This window comes from Thunnus maccoyii, chromosome 4 (genome assembly GCF_910596095.1).
Source record: "Thunnus maccoyii chromosome 4, fThuMac1.1, whole genome shotgun sequence".
Taxonomy (NCBI): domain Eukaryota; kingdom Metazoa; phylum Chordata; class Actinopteri; order Scombriformes; family Scombridae; genus Thunnus; species Thunnus maccoyii.
In genome coordinates, this window is record NC_056536.1 from 13,609,045 (window position 1) to 13,632,030 (window position 22,986).

The window sequence follows — 22,986 nt, forward strand, 5'->3', positions numbered from 1 at the left end:
GTTCCTTTAATGCCAATTAAATGTTCCAGTTTCTGTAATAGGATGTGATGATCAATTGTGTCAAATGTGGCACTAAGATCTAACAAGACAGAGAGAAGTCCTTTGTCTGATGCAATTAGGAGATCATTTGTAACTTTCACCAGTGCTGTCTCTGTGCTATGATGCGCTCTAAATCTTGACTGAAAATCCTCAAATAAGCTATTGTTATGTAGGAAGTCACACAACTGATTAGCAACTGCTTTCTCAAGGATCTCAGAGAGAAAGGGAAGGTTAGATATAGGTCTAAGCAGCCTCCCTGGCTTCCTGGCTGCTCAGGAGCTAACAGGGGAGTAGGAGCTATGCTAGGTTGGCCCGCACCGGCTACTGGGGGCTGGCTAACTACATTAGCTAATGATTGGTTTTCCATGGTGCAGAGCCATGCTTCCAATTCTTTGAGCCTTGCCTCCAACATTGCAAATGAACAACATTTATTACACATACCATTATCATTAAAGGCAGAGGAGGCAGAGGAATAGCTAAACATATGACACACAGAGCAAGAGAGAGCAGGAGGGAGAGTGGGAAGCCATCGTTAACTGCTTAGTTAGCTGCTAAACTAACAGCTGAGCTAAAACTGTGGGATTAGCGAGAAAAGTTGCTAAAAGAAGGAGCGAGCTAAGAGTGATAATTATCTTTATATATTTAGAAATTTTTAATGTATTACAAAGTCAAGAGGTTGTGATATGTAACACAACAAGCTAGCAAAGATCTGTAAACTAAACCACGTTCCCATGCATACGCAGTGGCATCTGCCATACAAGGAACTTCTCTCCTGAGAGCTACAGTCTTATCGCTGTTATTACTCTTTGGAGCCGTTTCTAAACAAATGACCGTAATCACTCTCACCAGGGGAACATGTCACCCAGTGCAGTGGTGTTTTGACATGTTTTTATTAGTTTTTGGACAACAATGGAGGTCTATGGCACAGAGGGAATACCATTATCAGAATTTGAATACACGCACAATACTTGTGAGTGGGATGTGTTCATTGTTGGTTTGACTCTGCACATGAGATTTGTTGACAAAAAAAATAGAAAATTGCAAGCCTTATCCTTTAAGCTTGTCAGCCTATCAACTACTCTATTGAGCCATCCGTGGTGCTGTGTTAAATATAATTCTTGTAGATGACATCCAGGCCATGACCATGTACCAGGTGTAAATGAAACGCCTGGTCACGATGCCTGTCACATGGTCTATGTTAATCAGCACCGGACGCCATGGTGAAGGTGTGGTTACTGACGTGTGACTGCACTAAAACCAGGCAAAACGACGTTCCATAGAGGGGTTTTGTGATCTCACTGTGTTTCCTGTTCCTTGCGCAATTTCTCTGAAGACTCCAAAGAACAGTCAGCTCTAACCCACAACCACGTAGGCTTCCTTTAACACTTGACTCAGCTTAGAGGGAAATCTATAGATGGCTTAAAGTAAGAATGTCTCTTCCTGTTAGTGAACTCAGTCCTCGCCTGGTGATGTTGTGATAATCGGACTTTTGTTTCAAATGAGAGAAACTCACACTCCTCTTAAGTGGGTTGTTTGATCACCTCAAGGTCTAATCTTCCAACATGGACTTTGTCTTGGTAAGTACTAATTTAGACATTTTAATTGGATCATCTGTATGTCTGTTTCCAGGATGCTTTAATGTAGTTTCTGTGAGTTGATTTTAGATAATAATAACTATAGCAAACACACAAAAGGTTGTGTTGATGATGTTGATGAAGTTATATGTGGTTGACTGAAGTGAGGGTGTGAATTAAAGGGGCTCTCTGTCATGTTGTTGCAGCTCTGGTAGAAATGAAGCCTTGACATTTCATAACCTCATAAATATAAATATTTAGATGTTTCTATGACCAAAATATATAACCCTGGATAAAACAAGATACGGAGCGGTGATCGCTCCTTTCTTTGTCCCTGGCAGGCGATTATTTTGATTTTTATTCGATAATTAGATAATTATCAAAGTAATTTTTGAAGGAGTTAAATAAACCCACTTCTACATACCTTTGGAATAAGAATTTGCCCCAAATTGGATGATGTAGGGTTGGCCCTGCCAAATTATATGTTTTATTATTGGGCAGCCAGTATTCATATGCTTGTGTTTTGGTTACAGGAGGTGGAAGGACCTTTTTAGAGAGTGTACTTTTCTGAGTGTGTAAAATGTGAAAAGACTGGACCACCATCCCAGAAACATTTGGCTAGAGGATGTAATGGCACAATATGCATACTTAATAACCCGCTTGATATCAAAGATGTATGAAGATTAAAAAGGAAATATGCCCATGCAATGACTTAAAGAGTTGTATTCAGCCAAGTTACTACACCACTACAGCTGTGGCTTTGTATGACGACATGGGAGCAGCTACGGTGTTGGAGGTGTCAGTTGATCTGCCAGCAGTCTCCTCTCCTCACAGTATCACACATTATTATTATCATAACCTCGTCTTTTGTTTCAGGCTTTCTCACTGGGACTTGCCTTACTTTCTATTAGAGAGAGTTACACTGAGGGGACAGAACAAACCAATACATCATGTTATGAAAAGTGCCCACCTGGTAAGTTATAACACAAAATGCCTTCATGTTGCACAGTTATACTGGCATTATCACCTATTAACCCAACCCCTTTCTCCACTGTTTTTAAGGATATCATAAAGAAAGTGACTGTGATGATCCTGTTGGACAGTTCAGATGTAAAAAATGTGATGCTAACACATTCACAGATATAGAAAACTCCATATTGAGATGTGAGAGGTGCGACACATGTGAGAGTAAGTATCTTGTTCAAATACTATTCATTGAGTTTAGTGATATAACACACGTACTGTCAGTTTATGGGATATTGTCTGAACTTGAAGTTAAACTCTACTAAGATAATACATTGTTGAACGTTTCTAGTTATTTAAAAGAAAATATATTGCTTTTTGTTGCAGTTAACATTCACTTGTAATTTTCATGGTTTGAGATTAGACAGAAGTGGAAACACTGATAAGATAAATCTGATGTAAAATCTTCTTCTGTATGTGGCTGCACGTCCCGTTCAATGAGGTTGTACAATAGATCTAAGATGAGGGATTTTGTTGGATAATGGCAACATGTGAATTACATACACTGTGTGCCATTCCCATTTTAACTCCAACTTAACGCCCAGGTTAAATGTGATCTTGTCTAAAAGGTTATTTCTGTCCTGCAACAGATTTAGCCTTAATTTTGTAGTAGAATTTTAAAAAAGATATCTGGCTGTGTGCTGACTGAAGCAATGGCAAATTGATTAAAATAATCCTCGAATCAGCTCATGCCCTCCCAATTTTATTGTTCAGAATAAAACGCCTTGTCAGCATTGTGTGTTAATGCTGTGGATTGAGACAGAAACATTGTGTTTTTAAATTTCCCCCAGAATCTGAGGAGCAAATAAAGCCCTGCTCCTTTAACAGTAATGTGGTGTGTGAGTGTAAAACGGGATACTACAATGAAGCTACTCAAACTGACGACAGGCGGTGTGTTCAATGCCCCACTAAAGGTTGTAAAGGTAAGTAAAGACAAAGTCAAGGACATATTGGGATTCACAGCAGCCATATTGATTCATATTCTAGCTTATTAAATATAAATTACATTCTCTCAAAAGAAAGGCATGTGGTTTTTGGATTCTCAGAATCACATTGTTTATATTTTTTGGGTTTTTTTTCCAGATGGCAAAGGGAAGCAGCAGCCTAACAGGTGGGTGATTTTACTATAAAACAGAAACAAAAACCTAGATATGTTTAAGTCATTAAATGAGTAGTATTTAATGAGTGGAGAGTGCACACATTGAAAAATCTTTTATAGGTGCTGGGTAAAAAACTGCAACAGAAGGCAGAAATCAGACTGATCTACATACTGTAGTAATAGATCCTAATAAATCTTGAGAGCTGAGGAAGGATCTTTTCACTCAGTGTAATAAGTCAGGCTCATCGCTTTAAGCTAATCTTTCCACTGTTAATTTGTTTTGGGGGGGTGACTGATGTCTTATCATCACTATCTCTTTATCTTTTGACTTTTCGTCACTGATGTACTTAGCTATTTCTATGTTGTACTTTCTATGATAATTGCTTTCTTTTTGATGATTTTATGACTTATGTATTTTATTAAAACTTCATGTAGAATATTCAATATGTGTTTCATACAATTTGTTGTTGTTTCCATTGAATCAAGAGAAAATGTCAACTATTCACTGACTCTGATATTCTACAATTATTAGGAGCTATCAGTAGAGTGTGCAGATGTTTTGTCTGATTTCTGAGCCAAAAGACCTCCTTTAAGTGCTATGCTCACATTTTGAGAGTGTATACTACTGCTCCAAAGCATTTTAAATTCCTATGAAAGTGACTCACATATAGCCAGAGAGTTAACTGTGCAGTTCAAAAAAAAAAATACCCCTTTTGATCTTGTAACTGACTTTTAGTGTTGATTTAAAAAGTATTTTTCTGTGGTCAAATCCAGCATAGCATGATTTCAGGTCGGGGCGAACTTTTTCTCAATGGTCTTGACTTACTGAGGTTTTACTGTACAACCTGCACTGAACAGTGTGGCTGCAGATGTTAAAAGTTTTGTTAAGACTGTCAGGGTAGCCTTACGAATAACGGATTGTAACTGTGCATAAATATGTTGTTATATTCAACTGTTGTCTATATTTATCTCTACGTTTTTCAGGGCTTGTAAGAACTGTCTGAAAAACTCAGAATGCAAGAAGATATGTCTATCAAATACAACTACATCCACAACTACAACTGCAACTACAACTGCAACTACATCCACAACTGCAACTGCAACTACATCCACAACTACAACTACAACTACACCCACAAGTACAACTACATTTATGAATACGGCATCTTCAAACAACACACCATCGACTCCTGATATCGTCCCAGTTCCAAGTAACTGTTAGTTCTAAATATCTACTGTACTTAAGAAGTGATGTAGACAGAACAACTCACTGGTTTGTGGTTTTTTTTGTTTTATGACTCATGTTATCTGTTTATGTTTCAGTAAGTTGTCATGATTCTTTAAGAAATGTGGTCATCTTTAAATATGACTCAAGTTCACCCCATATTTTAATCATCAGAGGTTTCCAGACAGAATTATGTCAGAATTGATGAGTGGTAGAGTTATATCAGTGTTTCTTTGTGTCCACAGCAGTGAACTATTTGACCTTGATGTTTCTCGTGTTGGTTGTGGTGACAATTACGGGGCTTTTTTGGCTCCTGTTCTCCACCCTCTTCATCAGGAACCTGCTCAGATACTCAGACGTTTGTCCCTGCTGGGACACAAACAAAGACCTGGAGCCGCCTGCTGAGGACCCCATATTCAATGGTAACCTGTGGTAGAATGTAGCTAAGTACATTTGACTTAAGTAATGTACTTAAGTCAAATGTTGAGTTACTTTTACGTTTTATGTTGAGTTTTTTACTCCACTACATTTGTTGGACAGTGTAAGTTACTAGTTACTTTAGAGATTGATATTTTACATATAGAACATATGATCAGCATATAAAATATGACACATTGTTATACATTAAATTACCAAACCATAGGCCTATATAAAATGGTTGAAATTAGCTATTAGTAATTATCTGTAATAATAATCCCATAACAAAACATCGACAGGAATTGATCTCCATAATGAGTACATTTACTTTTGATACATTAATTACATTTTTTTGGCAATGCTTCCTTATTTTTACTTAAGACAGACCTTGTAGTGGATTATTTTTAGAGTGTGGTGTTGCAACTTCTACTTAAGTAAAAGACCTCAGTCAGGGGCATCATGCACAGTTTCACTATGCATATATTAAAGGGGACATATTGTGCTTTTTGAGATTTTCTGTTATTTATATACTGTTTTGATGTTGGATGTCTATGTTAAACATCATCAAAAATCCAAAACTTGAGGTGAATGTATGTAGAAATTCTCCCTCCAAGTCAAAAGCCCAGGCTTCACCATGCTTTGAACGCTTTGTTTTTTTCTACCTTGCTGACGAGCGGATGTTAGCTTGTCGCCCGTTCTGTAGCCTTTGTTGCTAAGGTTGTTCCTAAGGTTTTTCCATGTGGAATTTGCATTGTCCACTTTCATATTTCGGATCGGATTTCAGCTCAAACATGTATTTGAACATGTATTTGAGATGGTGACATTTCGAGGCAAAATGGAGTCGTCAAGCATTGAGGATGACTTTGTGGTCCTCTCACTTCTTAAAAGAAAAAGAAAGAACCACACACACACACACACACACACAAACACCTGATCACAGGTGATCACAGGTGATCAGCCTTTCGACTCATCAATAGTTGTCCTGCGATCAGTCTGTTAGAGCTGATAGTATCAGTGTTTTGAGGCTGTGTCGTTTGCGTGTACGGTGGCTCTTAGTGGTCAAACAACTCTGTAAAGGCTTTTGACAGATGCAAAAAAACCGCAGAAAATCGAACCTTCTCTGAAAACTTCAATAATGGACGAAACTTTCAGAGTCGGTGTGTAAACGTGATTGACACAACATGACATCGTATTTATTTTTTAACATGCAACAATTTCAGACGAAAAAAACGGATTTGGTGTGCAAAGACCTTAAATCTTGCAAGGATATTCCAGTTGAGCCTCAGATTCATACCAAACCAAGTTTTTATTAATGATCTGCCTTACTTATCTACTTTGGCTGCTGCGTTTATGATTAAACTGCCCCCTATCAGTAACTATCTAGAACTATAATTGAATGACACTTTCATTATTAACACTTTAAATATTTACTGTTCAATATTACATATATTAGCAATAGCAATATTGAACAAGAAAACGTTAGTAAAAATGCTTTAATCTTGGGGCTAACGTAAGTTGGTTAGCTAGCCGGCACTGTTAATTATTTAATGTTGAAGAAAGCTCACAGTCTCAACATGTAGCTACTGTTGTTACTTACACTATAATGCTCATGACTCCCTGTATAAATCTCATTATGTCTGGCCCAAGTAGTCAAAGCAAAGAGATGGGACTGTGTGTACCAGGCAGGATTAAATATGAATTAAAACATACAGAAAAGCAACTTTTGTTTATATATTATATTACTAAGGCTAATTAAAAACACTTATTGCAAAAATAGAATTTAAGTGGGCACTTCTACCACTAACAGCTCCATGGAAATGATAGATATATAAAATTAAATACACAAATACTTTAAATATATTATTTTTTGTGTATTTTTGTAACCAAAGATAAACTTTCTTGTTTGATTTCTAATGCAATTAAAATGTGTAAAATACAAGTTTAGGAGGCAGTTATTGCCACACAGCGTACTTCAGTGTTAAGCAAAAAACGTCTTTGTGCGTTCATGAGTGAACGTGTTCAGCAGGAAGCTTACTGATAACATCTGCTTTCCTCCTAACAGAACAACACAGTCATCAAGGCTGCAGCCCGACCACACTGGTATGTACTCAGTTTCATGCATTTTGTGTTCTGTTGAGATAGAGATCTAGATTGGAGAAGTAATGTAGGTGGACAATCAGAGGCCCTGTTGGAAAAAAAAGCTCAACGATCTCAATTAGTGCAAAGGTGAAATATAATACAATTTGTAGCTAAACTAAAGCTGTAATACATTATTAAGATCATTTACTGGTGTTATAAAAAGCTGAAGAATTTCACTCTCTCTAACACTTCAAAGAGTTGTCTGCAACAAAGTTTTTTTTTACTTCCTTTTTGTTGTTTTTCCCTTTCAAGACATTGAACATATCTGAGGAAACTCCCATGATGACTCTCAGTCAGAGTCCAGAACATCCAGCCCACATCGGTCTTCTAGTGCCAGACACTGAACACAAAGGTAAGATTCAGTATTTGATTTCAATGCAAATCTGTGACGTAGTGACTTAGTCAGACTTTGTTTGATATATTAGTGTGACATCAATGTTTGTCTCCAACACTGGTGCAGGAGCTGAATATCTAATGAAGGGGAAGAGGAAACTGTTGATTGTGAAAGTTTACACCAAAACATCAGCAGAATATAGAGCCAGAAGGTTTACAGATATGCAATAATAAAAATGTAAAAACTAAAACTATGTTATCCTGTCATTCAGATTATGTTTAACATTCCTTTACTTGCAGCTTGCATTACATTGTGGTGTAAAACAAACTAATTAAGTGAGAGATGGGATATTAAGTAAGAAGGTTTGAAGGGCTAAGTATGCATTGTAGCTATATATCATCAAAATTGCTAATTAACAATGTAAAATCGAATGGAAGGTCAGACGTGGCTTAACATCTAATGATAATATTACTGCTGTAATTGCTACTACAACTACTATACTAACAATGCTGATAATAATGTAGTGTAATAGAATAATAATGGAAAAGGAAAGCATGATCCACTTTATCAAAGGCAGCTGGGAGGTATTATGATCTACTCTAAATCCAGCTAAACAACCTATGCAGAGCTATAACAGTACTGTGATGACATGTAAAACTAGTCTCATATCAAAGAGACATGAAAGTAAGAAACTACTTACTGACAACTACTTATTACCTGTAGCCAAAGACTTTTGTAGAATTGGTCTGCAACAGTCATATCAAGACATTTTCGTGATTGTGCTGGAACCACACAGGAAGTGAAGAGGAACTGGTTATTTTAGGACAGGAAGACAAATTACCTCAAAGGCTTACTTAGAAAAAAGAAGAAGTAGAAAGGTATCAAAGGGAGAGGTGATCTGCTATTTAACACTCTGACCAAAAAAGATACAATACCAGTCAAACTTTTGACCGGTATGGTATGTCATCACCAATAGTCTAAATATGGTGAACACTGGTGGCAAAGTCACATGTTTATGGAGGACAAGTTGATCAACAAAGTCAAGAAAATTGAGGAGACTTCGATCAATTTGTTGCAGGGAATAAATGTCATATTTAAATGTCTGAGGTCAGTTCACATTTAAAGAACACAATTATTTAAAATAATACCCTACAAAAAATACTACAAAAGTGCCCTCTAATGTGCCCCCACAAAGGAGAAAACATACCAAAGTTCTGTAATGTCTGTCTAGTTATGGGTAAATCAGGATGAAGTGCCCTCATGGTGCCCTTTCACTGGAAGAAAATGTGATAGTGCCCTGTAAAAAATAACCCAAAACAAGAAAACATGAAGTGCCCTTTAAATGGAGAGGATGTAATGCAGTGTCCTATGATGCTGTTATAATGGGGTGAGCTGGAGGTTCTTTATGGGTGCCCTTCTAGTGAACACACACACACACACACACACACACACACACACAAAAGGAAAAAGCACAATTTAGGATTCCCCTAAGAATAAAATGCAGAATTGGGTGCCCTTTCAATGAAAAAAGGTGCCCTATAGGGTGCACTGTGTGGGAGAAAAACATTGTGAAGTGAGGGCTCACTGAATGTATCAGGTGCCCTTTATATTTTTTCGTCCCTTCCCCTGAGACTGCCTGAGTCCACCACTGAGGCTGTGAGTAAGCTCCTTTATGTGGAGGATTTAGATTTTTAAAACTAATTGTAGCTAAATTGAGACAGAAGCTCTGAAATATCTTTGATAAAATCAGTTAAAAGAGAAGGGTTGATAAATCAGATTTTTATCAAAAATAAAATTTTAGCTTGAATGAGACAGGCAAGACCCTCAAACATTCTAAATTTCCCACTGTTGGAAGTATTTAAAAGTATCTCCAAACTATCACCTGGTAGGGATTCAGTGTCTTGCTCAAGGACACTTCAGCAGATCGGGTGCTTGCACACAAACATGCAGCTTGTCTGATTGTCTGGTTAAAAGATTGCATCACCATTCATTATGCTAAATTTGTTGTGAGGAAAAATAAAAAATATCACTTTGCCCCATCTGATTACTGGTGTTGTACTATCTGCAGCGGCTGTGTTTTCAGATGCACAGTGGCAGCCTTTCCATCTCTGCTTGTTCAGCACACTATTTATCAGTGATCAGCATAGCGTTGAGGTGGAAACTGGAAAATAGAACGCCCTCACTTTTTCATGTCAGTCAGCAATTAGACATCAGGGGAAATGGCAAATCAGATAGTGACTGCATGTCACTGTTAACCTTGAACCTCCTTTGAACCACTACCTCACACTTTCAGATGTTATTTAAAGCGGTGGTTCTCAAACTTTTTCACATCAAGGACCCCTAAACCAACACAAATTACATCACAGACCTCCATCTGATAAGATTTTTGCTTTTAGGTGTTTTATTACAGAAAGTGTATGAAACCCATGACCAAAACAGTCAAACATTCTGTCATTGCGTTATTTATGGATGGAATTATAGTGAAAATAAATTATTCCCCTTTTTGCTGGGGACCGTCTGCAACCCACTCAATGACCTCTGGGGTTCCCCGGACCCTACTCCTTGAACCATTGATTTAAAGAACTTGAAGTGTGAAATATTTGTAAAGCCACATTTTTTGTCATTAGTGATGTCATGTTGTATCTGACATTTGTACCTGAGCTGAAAATCCCCTTGTGGCCATAAAGCTGTTGGCACTGTGGTTACTTTGTGCATTTCTTTTCAGAGTTTGGAGATGGTGGTTGTCTGTCTTGATTTTAGTGAATATTGTATACTGGGGAAGTTTATTAGGCGGACACATCATAACAAACATGCATCATAGTTAGTAATAAGTGTTATTGACTGTTTTTTGCACTGTGTTGTTCTGTGTCATTATTCTATATTTATCTTCATGTCACAGCAACTCACCAACAATGTGTCATCCCATTTTTAACGCTCTCTTACTTCCCCACCATTTCATCTGTGAAAAAGGCCTTTTTGAAATTTCAGGAAATACTTGTTAGTAGGTTCAATTCATAGTTGGTTTTTCATCTTTTCATGGGATTTGTTGCCAAAATGAAAAACAGAACATCACTAGACTTATCCTTTAAGGGCATGTGTACCTTTTCATATATAAATGTAGTGAGTGGCGTGCTGATCTCCTGCTCTTCTGCTCAAAGCAGAATTTTTGTTTCTACAGGTTTAGAGTCCTCTGACTGTTTATGATTCTCTCCTCACAGCTGCCAGACAAAAGGTGCAATCAAAGCACTGGCCGGCCATCGTCCTCTACGCGATTATTAGGGAGGTTCCTCTGCGTAGGTGGAAGGAGTTCCTGCGCCTGCTCTCAGTGGCAGACCAGCAGCTGGAGCGGGTGGAGCTGGAGGCTGGCATGGGTCTGGGTTTTACCGAGAGGCAGTACCAGATGCTGAGGCTGTGGAGCCAGCGCTCCTCTGCGAGCCTGAACGATGTCTTCTCTGCCTTGCACTACATGGATTTATCTGGCTGTGCCCAGCTGCTGCAGGAAAGCCTGGAGAAGCTGCAGTGGCAGCCTGAACCGATGCATTGACAGCCTGCAGACGTTACACAGACCATGGTTTCAGTGGAGCAACGCAGGACACCTGAGGCTGAGGCTGCACCTGGAGACACAAGCACAATGAGAAACAAGAGTGCTTCAATCATGGACGGAAGTGCGTAGGGCTAGAAACTTCAAGTTCCCGGAAAGGACTGAACCATAGCCACTATATGGTACAACCACAGGAAATTGCAATAATGTCACAAATGATCCAAAGCTGAGTAAAGGAGATGTATAACACAATGTAGCTAAGAGTTTAACGGCATTAGGGAGCACTAAGGAGATCCTGATAGGCCCAACTGCAATTGGAATATTTCCTCTTTTCCCACTTCTTTTAATTGATATAAATCATCAAATGCATTTCAGATGAGTGTGTAATATGTCTTTTCTTGAGTCTTCATTGAGTTGAGCTTTATTTTGATCCAAATTGACACTTTGAATGCAGATTGCACACATAAAGAAAATAATAGATAGGTTGCAGTGCAGAATCAACTGTAGAACTGGAACTTGGATCATGAAGTGGCTTCATCAAAAGCATGTTGACGACAGTGTAGTATCTTTAAGGACATCACGGCCTGTTAACATTTAGGGAGTGCTGAATTTTCTAGTAATCTAGGCGTGGGAAAAATGACTTAAAAAATTATTCAGGGAAATCCCCCTTCTCTTAGCAATACTGTTAAAGCGCAATGTTTAGTACCTCACCCTTCAGCTTCTAGTGTGGTGACACGTAAAAGCTAACAGTCGAGGGTTGTGGTTTCACAGCACAGTGTTGAAACGTACATGTGCGAAACTCAGTCATTGTGTGTGTGCGGTAAACAAGGAGAAAACTTCCTTTTTTGAATTCCAAAGAGGTGTTTCATACTTCCAGAGAAGTGGTGCTTAGCTTGCATTTTACTAGTCAAAGTAAAGGCTCTTCTTCAGTTTAAGTGTTTAAACTGTGTGAACATTTCAGTGTACATCTATGATGATTTTACCACACCCGACATCTCCTTCGTGTCTTTTGACATGAAAGTCTGGTAATAACAACTCAGCCACTGATTCTTGCTGAGCACCTTTGCAAACGAAGAAAACAGAAATCCCCACAGGACGTCAGATTTTCTGTTCTCTGCAATGAAATGGTGTCAACATGCAGTAGGCCGGGTTTTTCCTCACCACATATTCTATCCTAACTAATGGTTTCCTCTGGTGGTGTTGGGGTATCTCACTTTGAGAGTGTTGTGTGTCAACTCAATAACCGACAGTAAAGGATTTAGACTTTCCAATTAATGGAGTTTAATAATGAATGTTTTAATGTGAATCTATGGATTCTGGCTTTGGGCCAGCTGAGACATATGTGTGTGTATATATTTTGTTATTACTTTTAATTCTCTCAAACTGTTCATGGATTCCTGCATATTTTGTTACAAATCTCAATGAGTGGATTTATCATACGGAAAATGTCAAGGTTAGGAATTGTATCCTCACTGGAGTCACAAATTGTACAAATATATGGCGGTGAGGTACTTTTAAAGCCTGAGTATCATGAGTAAAACTCTTAGCCACAAGGTGGGAGTGTTGGCTGAGTGTCTGAACAGCAGCAGCTGGTGTGCAGTTTTGAGCACACAAAGAAAATGTAGGCAGGGTGCTTGAATAGCTTTTATTCTTGAGGTGGATTAGACCAACCTCATGAATTGCAAATTCTGCTTCAGCACAAAGAACAGCTGTCCTGCATTGTCCATTTCTCCTGGACGGAAAAAAATAGATTCTATACAGAAAGACATTTATCATATTCACAATATGTTAAGAGATGTGCTAGACAACATCTGAAATTCTGATAGCATGTGTAAATAAACACTGGGATGATAAACATTGCATCGTACCAACACATGTTGATATGCTGCCAGCTAACTTTTTTTTTTACAGATGTACAGGAATACAGCATTTTGATAGACCCTTCAATTCACAATTTAAATTGCTTTTCCATGCTGATGTTTGAAAGGATTTATATGAATACAAAATAAAAAAACATATTTATATTATATTTGTGGTGTGTATTAATGTGGGCCACCCCAAAAGACTGTAATTTATTCATGGTAAACACTAATACAACAACAGAAAATATCAAGTTTCCAAATTGTCAGCATATGTAGGCAATAACTGACAGTGGTAACTAAGTACATTTACTCAAGTACTGTATTTAAGTACAATTTTGAGGTACTTGTACTTTACTTGAGTATTTCCATTTGATGCTACTTTATATGTACTCTCCACTACATTTCAGAGGGAAATATCCACTACATGTATTTGACAGCTTTAGTTACTTTTCAGATGAAGATTTGACACAATGGATAATATAACAAGCTTTTAAAATACAACATTGTTAAAGATGATACCAGTGGTTTCCAACCTTTTTGGCTTTTGACATCTTACAAAAAGCAGTGTGTAGTCTGGGTCACATTTCAGATGTCTCTGAGTTGTTAACAGCTCCACCAAATAGTGATTTTTCCCTCTAAACTTCTCACACGGTTTCATTTCAATAAATGTTCAAATGATCCAGCATTTCCGCAAAAATCAAAGACTAGAGAAAAACTGAAAACAGATTTGTGTATCAGAACTTTGTTTTTTCTTCTTTCCTCTCCCATTAATCATCTCACGATCCCTCAGATTTATCTGGTGACCCTTTGGAGGGGCCCGACCCCTAGGTTGGGAACCACTGGACTAAACCAGCTAACTAGTTAGTTAACTTTATATACAGTTAACTAACTAGTTAACTGTATATAAAGTAGTTGAAACTAGCTCCACCTCCAGCAGCTACAACAATAACATGCTGCTCTAACACTGATGCTTCAGTATTAATAATCTAATGATGTCATGTATAGGGATCAAACCACTACTTTTACTGCAATAGGCTACGTTAACTACATCAAGCTGATAATACTCATGTAGTTAAGAGGGATTTTTCATGCAGGACTTTTACTTGTAATGGAGTATTTTTACATTGCTGTATTGATACATTTACTTAAGTAAAGGATCTGAAAAAATACTTCTTCCACCACTGATAACTGAGCGTACACGCAACTTATATAGACAGTAAAAGGTAATTTTAATTGGCTATTTATTTTAATGGTTATAACCTATTAAAATGACCTTTTCTCTGGGTCATCTAAAACGAGTGTTAGTGGTTTCTATGGCAACCAGAGCTGTGCTCAAGAGGACAACAGCTCACCAGGACCGTCCCATCCCGACAACAGGAGGAACAGACAGAGCCAGGAAGAGTTTATATCGGGATATGAAGCTTTTTCCGCCTGGTTTGTTTTTATCTTGTTGTTTTTTCTGTTTTCCAATCTGCTGCTCACTTAAAAAAACTGAGCTGCAGTTTTTGTTGTAGGTATTAGCGGACACACCGTGTTGTCCTGGCAACTCTGAGTGGAGAGCTATTGAATTACAAAAATGGGGCCCAGGTTTTCTGTTCTCGGGATGTTCTGCAGCAGAAAATGAGCTGACCGACTTTGACCGTGTCGGTGAGTGGTTTTCTTATTCAGACTTTAAAAAGTCACGGATTGTTCAAGTGTCGGTGGATCTACTGTGGGCAACAAAAGGAGCGGGTAGGTGAACCATGGGTCAGAAAGAGCAAAAATCCCACCCACACGGGGGCGTTTTAAAATTAGACATTTTATTAATCCTGCCAGTTAGTTGAGACCACATTGAGACAGTGTTTGACTAGTAGTTGAGTCATGATATATATCAATGTCCAGTCATCAGTGCCTCCTACACAGTCATCAAATGTCAAGGCTGAACAATAAACTGAGTCACTCAGTCTTTGAGGCCAAAAAACAATTCCTAAATTGGGCAATACTAATACATACTATATTACAATAAAATCCTCACTGTTGAATTAACTATTTAAATGTCTTAGAAGAAACAGTCAACATTTGTGAGAAACAAAATGTCACTGAAAATCAACATTCAGCATGTCCACCCTAAAAATATTAGTTTAACACAATTCTAGTGTTTATAAAGGGCTAATGAGGTGGAAAGCAGGACCATAATACCTTTATCCTGCTGCTAAACTGGGAGTTGCATCAGTGTCATACTTCACATACTATCACAAAACGCCAGTACCACAATATGTCAGATATCAGCAGTAAAAATAATATTGAACCAACAACAACATTGTTTTTAATATGTCAGGATACTAAAACTGATATCTCAGTGCGAAGAGTTTGCTTATTACTCACAGGCTGACATTTTGACATGTCACAGTAGGAAAAGCCCGGGTGTAAATAATAAAATTAACTATGAACTGAATTCCATTTAGCTGCTTCAATTTCAGTGTACTGGTATTGTGCGTGCTGGCTCACTGTGACACTGTCATGACTTACTGGGACATTTGAATAGAAAGGAGGTGTTGTTAATGTTGTTAGAAACACCTGTGCGTTTCCTACTATGACAAGTCAAAATGTCTGCTGTGAAAAAGGCCTGTTGTGAGACAATTTGATACAGTATGCGCAGTATTGATAATACTGCTATTTGAACTAATAATTTAAAATTATATCCATCAGGTGACGTCTATGATGTCATCGCTGTGAGCAGCTGAGGAGAGAAGAACAGACAGAGGGTCTGCTGCCTGATCATGACTGCTGTGGTTCGACCTGGAGTCAATGTTTCAGAGCTATGTGAGGATGGAGACAGGTTCCTTGAGGCTGGAGAGCTGGGGAGGGCAACCTCCCTCTACATGTCTGCCTTCAGGACTCACGCCACCTCCACTGTGTCCCACCTGCGAAAATTGTCCAGCCTGTGTGGGGTAATCTCTACTCTAGAAGGTTGGCTTGACAGTCATGGGGAGACTCCGCCTGCTGAGGGTCTTAATAAAGGTCTAGCAGCTGTGTTTCTGTCCACACTCTGTCCCAACAATCTTTCTGCCACCATTTTCAAAATGGAGTCTCTCCTTCATAGTGGCAGGCATGGTTGTGAGGAGATTTTTGCTCGCTGCACTGCTCTGCTTGAAGGGAAGCGAACCCCTCATCCAGAGGGGTATACTCGCGTGGTGTTGGAGATAACTCGTGCCCTGGCATGCTTGTTCTCAGAGCCTCACAGTGTCAAGGGACTAAAGCTTTACCTCAACGCTTACAAGAGCAACAAATCAGAAACTGTCACACTGGTGAAGAGCAGACAAGCTCAGCACCTACCCAAAATAGTGAAAGCCTTCACAGACCAAATACTGCACATACATCCCTCTCTGATGTTTGACAGTGAGTGTGAAGTGACAACAAAGAGGAAGGAAAAGCTAGACGTTGAGTCTTATACAATGACTGAGTTTTTGTCAGCTCTCTCACCAAGTAACAGAGAAGTGCAGGAAATTCAAGCAGCACATTTGTTTTTCACAGGCAGGTTTGGGGACAGTGCAGAGGTGTATTCTGCTGTCTTGCAGCAAAGTCATTGTCAGCAAATGTCAGAGAGTAGTATAGACGATACAGTCCAAGACACACCTGAGAGGAGAGCTAGACTTTTAACCGGTCGAGCAGCTGCCTGCTTCTCAGCGGGCGGGAGAACTGCAGAGGCCTGCAGGGATCTGGGGGAGGCATTTGAGATCCACCCTGCCTGTGCTCGAACTTATTTCCAAAAGCTCTTCACAGATCACGGTACAGGGGTGGCTGCTCGTAACCATCTCCGTCAGCAGGCAGAGAGGGGCTTATCTGGCTACAGAGAGAGGGTCCTCATTCGTCCAGACCTGCGGTCCACAGAGGGAGTTGAACTTTTGGACCCTGCGATCTCTCAGTTACGGACTCTGTGCCATTTAGAGCCTGACGGGGGAGGCAGAGAGCTGCGGGTACGACTGGCTGACTGTCTCCTTCTCAGAGGGGGACACAAAGAGGCCCTCTCTATCTGTAGCCAGCTAGCTGCTGCACAAGGTCAGCAGAGCTATCAGAACACTGTGCAAGTTCTTCGTGGATATGCACGACTTCTCAATGATGACCACAAGGGGGCGTTAGAAGACTTCCAGGCTGTGATTGAACACAATGCCCCCCACCCATCCAGCTGTGTACGGGCACTCTGTGGCAGGGGGCTTCTTCGTATGATGGGCGGCTTCAACTACCTCACAGCACTAGATTATGTGACAGCCAGCAGGCTGCAGCCTCAGGAAACAGCACTGACTGTTCGCTGCTTAGTGCCATGGAACTGCCGGGGGCTGCTGATTACAGTTTTATTGGAGCAGGGACGAGTCATGCTGGAGGGGACTGGAGAGCACGGATCCACCTCCAGTTCAAGTGAAAACTCCCAGCAGCCACTGCAGGGGGATCAGCTTCAGGCACCATCAAAGAGAGACAACCACAGAGCCGGGTATGATGTTAATCTCACATACAGTTTGCTCAATGGTCTATCACTTCACCAAAATCTCATCATCTCAATAAATTTCATTTTCAGTTGATGATATTTGCTCTAATAACAGTTCTCATTCATACTTTCTCAGCTCATTAAATGTTCCTGGTCTCTGTGCATTAGGACTCCTGCTGGTGTCCAGTCCCTGGCTGTGCTACTGATGGAGCTGCAGCCCAGTGCTGATGGGCCTCAGATCCTGGCAGCAGACGCCTTGTACCAGCTTGGTCGGGTGGAGGAGGCCTACCGGCTACTGCTCTCCATCGGGCCCACCAGTCCTCGGGCACCTGTTCTGGCTCGCCTCGCCCTGCTGCAGCTGCACCGGGGCTTTCTCTATGACACCAATCAGGTACGTAGTTTTAGGGCAGTGGGTCCCAAAGTGAGGTCCAGAGGCACCAAGATTTCATTTCATGCCAGGTGAAGATCTGGCAAATGTTTCATTGGTGGTTTCACAAGCAGCAGACACATTTATTCATTTAATTCATCTCTGCGACAACTTCTTGAAATTAATCATCCTGTCCTTGTAATTATAGGGACACATTTGTATGAAAAACTTTTGGGCCACCTTCTGTATTGCAAGGACTTTTAATACAATGTTGCAATGTAGTTTCAGTAGCCTGATTAAAAACAGAGCGAGGAGCCTGATTGTCCAGAACAAACCCAATTAAATTCGGCATAGAGCTGGAGTGAGAAAGGCCTGTGTTAATCTCATTCACTCAAATTGCTCTCTGGACGCAGCTTCAAAGTGCCCACGTTCAGGAAATAAAGAACCACAAGGACTCATTTACACCCCCTCTAATTAGATTTCTTAACTTGCATATGAGTTGATGAAACTTTGCCAAAGCTGGTGCTGTAAGAAATATAACACAGTAAATCTCATCACACCAGCCTCAGGCACACAAATACAAATGTGCAACAGTAGAGCTGCAGTATCGCAGTGCTGACCAGCAGACGAGATAAACACTGAAACTGAGTTGTCACCTGTAGAACCACCAGCGCGTACAGCATTAAATCATCAGTTGTACTGTTTTTCATTTTTGAATTTAATTAATATATTAGAAAAAAAATGTTAGATGTACAGCTTCTACTTTCAAACAATTTTTTTTATAAATAGAGTTTATAGTCACAGATAGCCTGCAGGGTTATGAATTTCCTGTCAGGTATCTTAATATATTTATTAATTTTATGAAATTTATAGTGAAGGAGACGAAGATTTCACTTCTGTCTTTTCCTCACAGCTGCTGAAAAAGCTCATTCAGTGCAGTGATACTAGCTGCTTGCGCCCCCTGTTGGCGGTGGCACAACAGAGGGACCGGGCGCTGCTGCAGGCACACTGCCACTCCGCTGCAAAACGCATCCTGGAGGCCAAGAGAGAGGAGAGGGCTGTCAGGGAGGCTGTGGCCTATCTCTCCATCGCCATCATGGCTTCTGGTGATTAGAATCTGATTGATAAGAAAGATACTGATGTTTGTTATTGGTCTGACTCTCATTGTTGACTGAAGTAATGGTGGGTAATCCTTTAATCTAGACAGAAGGAATGATTAGAGGGATGATAAAGAGAATTGATTTGGCTTCAGTTCAGTATCTCTTCAAACACTGAATAAAAAGCAGCAGCCAGATTAGCCATATGATTTAACTAAAAGACAACAAACATGAATAAAAACCTGTCAGTGTCAACCTGTCAACACATATCATACTTGTCACTGACCAGGATATTTGGATTAGTCATTGTTTATATATAAAGATTGAAGTATCCAATAAAACGATAATGGGTCAATATGATATTATGAAGTATTATACGAATATTGTGAAACCAATCAGGTAATTGTCTTTGTCAAGGTGGCGAGGCAGCAGACTCCTTGCTGGAGAGAGCGAGGTGTTATGTCCTGCTCGGCCAACGAAAGACAGCCATCTTTGATTTCAGTGCCATTCTTAGGGAGCACCCGAAACACGTTCAGGCCCTCTGTGGAAGAGGCTTCACCTACCTCATGCTGAGCCAACAAAAGGTATTCTTGAGTTGCAACGCTGTCAAAATGTGCCGTTACTCAGAACCTGTATTTTAAACAGTTTACTCCCTCTCTAAAAAAAAACATTTTAGTCTCAAAACCTTGTAAACACCTTGTGGTAGATTTTATTCTAATTTTTTTCTCTGGCCTCCTCTCGACTTGGAGCTACACTAGGCAGCTTTACATATTTGTGGCTGCAACTGGCAGTGAAAGTTAACAGTTTGAAAACTGTAATTTTAGGTGTCACAATATTAGTGACATCTGTAAACTGCCAGTACTCTCTCTCTCTCTCACTCTCTCTCTCTCTTTCACTCTCTCTCTACCTCTACACATATATACATATATATATGCAAACCAACGTGGGCAGGAAAAAAGACGCAAAAGTTAGTATTTCATGTTAGCAGAGAAGAGAACACTCCTATCATTTGCAATAATTTGGGCATATGGGATCTCCAAGATTTCGGGGGCTGGTATCCTTTTTCTAATACGACAGAGGTAAATTTACATAAAATTGTCTGGTGCAGGAGATGTGTTTATTCCATTTAAATGTAAATTCAAACTGCCTTTTTCCATGCTGTAGGAATGCACTCATGATATCCTGGCAGCACTTCAGATAAACACTGACATAGTCACCAAAGACATCCTGTCACTCAAGGACAAGGCACGGAAACTGGTCTGTGATTGGTTGCATCAGTTCTGCAGGACCAGTCTGTCAGACATCCTGGTTACTAGTGCTGTCCCCTGCCAGGAAGAGCAGCTCAGAGAGGCTTTTATAATCGGTGGAGCTCTGATGAGGACAGACTGCAGAGACCCCAGATGGCATCTCCTCTATGTGGACATACTTTTAGCCAAAGGTGAGAGGGGAACTTTGCCAAAATGTGCTGCTTGAATTCTCAGTGAGATCCTTGATGTCACTGGAAATGGTCTGGTGAGGAGATTATGGATTAGGCTGTTCGATGTTTCGTCTTTGACAAAAAGAACCATTGAACCTAGTTTACAGTGATCCTTACTTCTGCTATTATGGTCCATCTGCTCCAGGTGAATTGAAGGCAGCAGGAGCTCATCTGAGCCAGGTGTTTGGTCAGGAGCCAAGAGATGCAGTGGCCCAGGCCAGGTTGGGTGTGGTGGAGGCCTGGCAGCAGAATTACTGCAGCGCAGCTCGCAGGCTCAGCAAACTCACTGAGAAAGATCCATCCAGTTTGGACTTTTTACTGGACCTCATCCCGTTCAATCAGCGAAAACACATGGCACAGGTAAGGCTACTGGAATAATAGATTTCAATTTTCGAAATGAGCGCCATTGGCAAAATGATTTGTTCGAGCTATGGAAGCATTTTTTATTCCCCCATCATCAGCAAGTTAGTTTTACAATTTATCTGCAGACGTCCTCATAACAGAACTAAAGACTGTGCCTACATCTCTGTTTTTTAGTAGATACAGAGCAATTTACATAAAACAAATCTTTCTGATTAAAATACATTCAGTTTCACTGAGGCTGTAAAATGAAATGAGCCTTTAGGATTTATTGTTTTTTTTTGTTCAAGAGAGTTTTGTCAGTACATTTATTTATTGGCTTGTATAGAAGAATAAACTCACACACTTGCTGAAGAGATTATGAAATTGAAACACTTGCTATCTAATTTGTGGTGTTTGTTTTTCAATCTTCTCCACACTGATAGAGCTGAGCTCCTCTGTGACACTCTGAAGTCCCTGATATCTACTCTCAGAATAGTTTCTTATTTCACCTGCATGAAATTTTAATTTAATGTCTTCTGTCTGATGTCATGGTATCCTTCAAATAAGTTAACATGATTGGCAATTAAAAAAACAAAAACAAAGAAAATGAAAGTGTACTGACATTCATTTATGTTCTCTCTGAACATATAATGAATATTTCATGTTTAACATTGACAGTAAGATCAGAAAAGATGGCGAAGTATGCGTAATGTATGATGATGGAGTACATAAATAATGTTAAGACAACAGCATCTTTCCATAATCTCACTTAAGTGTTGTAGATAAAGAGTATTTATGCATAAATAAATGTCATATTTTTACATTTGTATTGCAACAGGCAGCAGCACAGGAGGCCAGCAGTGTGTCATCAGCTGGCCAGTGGGATCAGGCCCTCACCCTCCTGAATGTGGCGATACAAGCTGTGGGCAATCACAGACTCCAGTATCTTCGCCAGCGGGCTGCTTGCCTTGCACAGCTGGGCTTACACAAGAGGGCCATAGCTGACCTAGACCGAGTTATCCAGAAACACGGTGGATCCGACCCCAGCGGCTCAGATGACCCCCAAGTCTGGGCGGAGGACCTGTGTCGTCGAGGTCGCAGCCTGGTGTTGTGTTCCAGAGAAGGACCAGCTCTGGAGGACTTCAGCCGGGCCTTAGAGCTCCACAGGGACCAGGCCATCCAGTGCGTGGAAGCTGGTCTGGGCAGGCTGCGTCTGGCTGAATGCTTCTTGCGGGGGGCACTGCTGCACTACGGGGAGCAGCAGCTCAGCAAAGCTTGGACATTGATTGAATGCGGCCTTGTTGTGGACAGTGAGAACGCAGAGCTCCGCAGACTGAGGGCAAGGGTCAAACGAGAAGTAGCCAGCCCTTGCAATGTCAACTAATGTTGATTGAGAGCCGCACAGGACACAAGAGCTCCAGCCGAGGTTAAATGATGTAGCCATCATGATGTAGTGCCTGTACCTGAAAATGTTGTATTGTAGAGGAACGATCTATCTCGTTGAGGACTCTTCCACAGTGTTTTAGGACACGGTGCTTCGGTTCTTATCATGTCTTCCCAGTTCAAATTAAGTATGTAGGATTAACAGCAGTGTATGTTAAATAACAATAATACTGATAATAATAATAATACTTTATTTGTACAGCACTTTTTTAAAGTTACAAAAAGCGTCACAAAGAAAACAAAAGCAAATTAAATGCAAATACAAACAATGAGATCATTGTTTTTTTATGATAATATCTTTATAATAACAGCAAAACACTATATTGAATATTAGATTATGTGAACAGTGCAGATTTTCCATACCACAAATTTATTGTATTTTAATTTATTCATTTTTATAATTTATTTTAGGAACCAATTACTCTGGAAATTCAGACATTCGTTGGAAAGACGTCCTCTGAGTGACAGTGAAGTGAAAGATCAGTAACTGAAATAATCTGCAAATGCAGGCAGATGATGGTTGTATTACACGGTATGAAGGAAAT

General features: G+C 39.9%; 2 protein-coding genes across 7 annotated transcripts; both read left to right on the forward strand.

Moving 5' to 3' along the window:
- Positions 1 to 251: 251 nt before the first annotated feature.
- LOC121896231 (tumor necrosis factor receptor superfamily member 1A-like) lies at positions 252 to 13,375 on the forward strand. Of its 4 annotated transcripts, XM_042409988.1 has the most exons (11): positions 254 to 1,407; positions 1,487 to 1,616; positions 2,490 to 2,586; positions 2,676 to 2,801; positions 3,428 to 3,559; positions 3,720 to 3,747; positions 4,720 to 4,952; positions 5,206 to 5,382; positions 7,440 to 7,477; positions 7,769 to 7,868; positions 11,069 to 13,375. In XM_042409988.1, exons 2-11 carry the CDS (start codon positions 1,602 to 1,604, stop codon positions 11,392 to 11,394), a joined length of 1,272 nt encoding a protein of 423 aa, XP_042265922.1. In that variant the 5' UTR covers positions 254 to 1,407; positions 1,487 to 1,601; the 3' UTR covers positions 11,395 to 13,375. The 4 variants fall into 4 exon arrangements, with proteins under 4 accessions (XP_042265924.1, XP_042265922.1, XP_042265921.1 ...); XM_042409987.1 differs by having other exon boundaries at positions 254 to 1,616; XM_042409989.1 differs by having other exon boundaries at positions 255 to 1,616; positions 4,720 to 4,946.
- A 1,198-nt stretch (positions 13,376 to 14,573) lies between these two features.
- Positions 14,574 to 22,670, forward strand: ttc34 (tetratricopeptide repeat domain 34). Of its 3 annotated transcripts, XM_042409974.1 has the most exons (9): positions 14,574 to 14,687; positions 14,768 to 14,984; positions 15,942 to 17,721; positions 17,884 to 18,106; positions 18,996 to 19,188; positions 19,597 to 19,763; positions 20,344 to 20,617; positions 20,802 to 21,016; positions 21,837 to 22,670. In XM_042409974.1, exons 3-9 carry the CDS (start codon positions 16,013 to 16,015, stop codon positions 22,380 to 22,382), a joined length of 3,327 nt encoding a protein of 1,108 aa, XP_042265908.1. In that variant the 5' UTR covers positions 14,574 to 14,687; positions 14,768 to 14,984; positions 15,942 to 16,012; the 3' UTR covers positions 22,383 to 22,670. The 3 variants fall into 3 exon arrangements, with proteins under 3 accessions (XP_042265908.1, XP_042265909.1, XP_042265910.1); XM_042409975.1 differs by having other exon boundaries at positions 14,574 to 14,900; XM_042409976.1 differs by lacking the exon at positions 14,768 to 14,984.
- Positions 22,671 to 22,986: the final 316 nt, after the last annotated feature.

Coding starts and splice junctions, on each gene's coding strand:
- LOC121896231 (XM_042409987.1), top strand. Junction 4,953..5,205: donor CGTCCCAGTTCCAAGTAACT/GTTAGTTCTAAA, acceptor TTGTGTCCACAG/CAGTGAACTATTTGACCTTG. Junction 5,383..7,439: donor TGAGGACCCCATATTCAATG/GTAACCTGTGGT, acceptor TCCTCCTAACAG/AACAACACAGTCATCAAGGC.
- ttc34 (XM_042409975.1), top strand. CDS start 16,013: ATGACTGCTGTGGTTCGACCTGGAGTCAATGTTTCAGAGCTATGTGAG. Junction 17,722..17,883: donor AGAGACAACCACAGAGCCGG/GTATGATGTTAA, acceptor TCTGTGCATTAG/GACTCCTGCTGGTGTCCAGT. Junction 19,764..20,343: donor TCATGCTGAGCCAACAAAAG/GTATTCTTGAGT, acceptor TCCATGCTGTAG/GAATGCACTCATGATATCCT.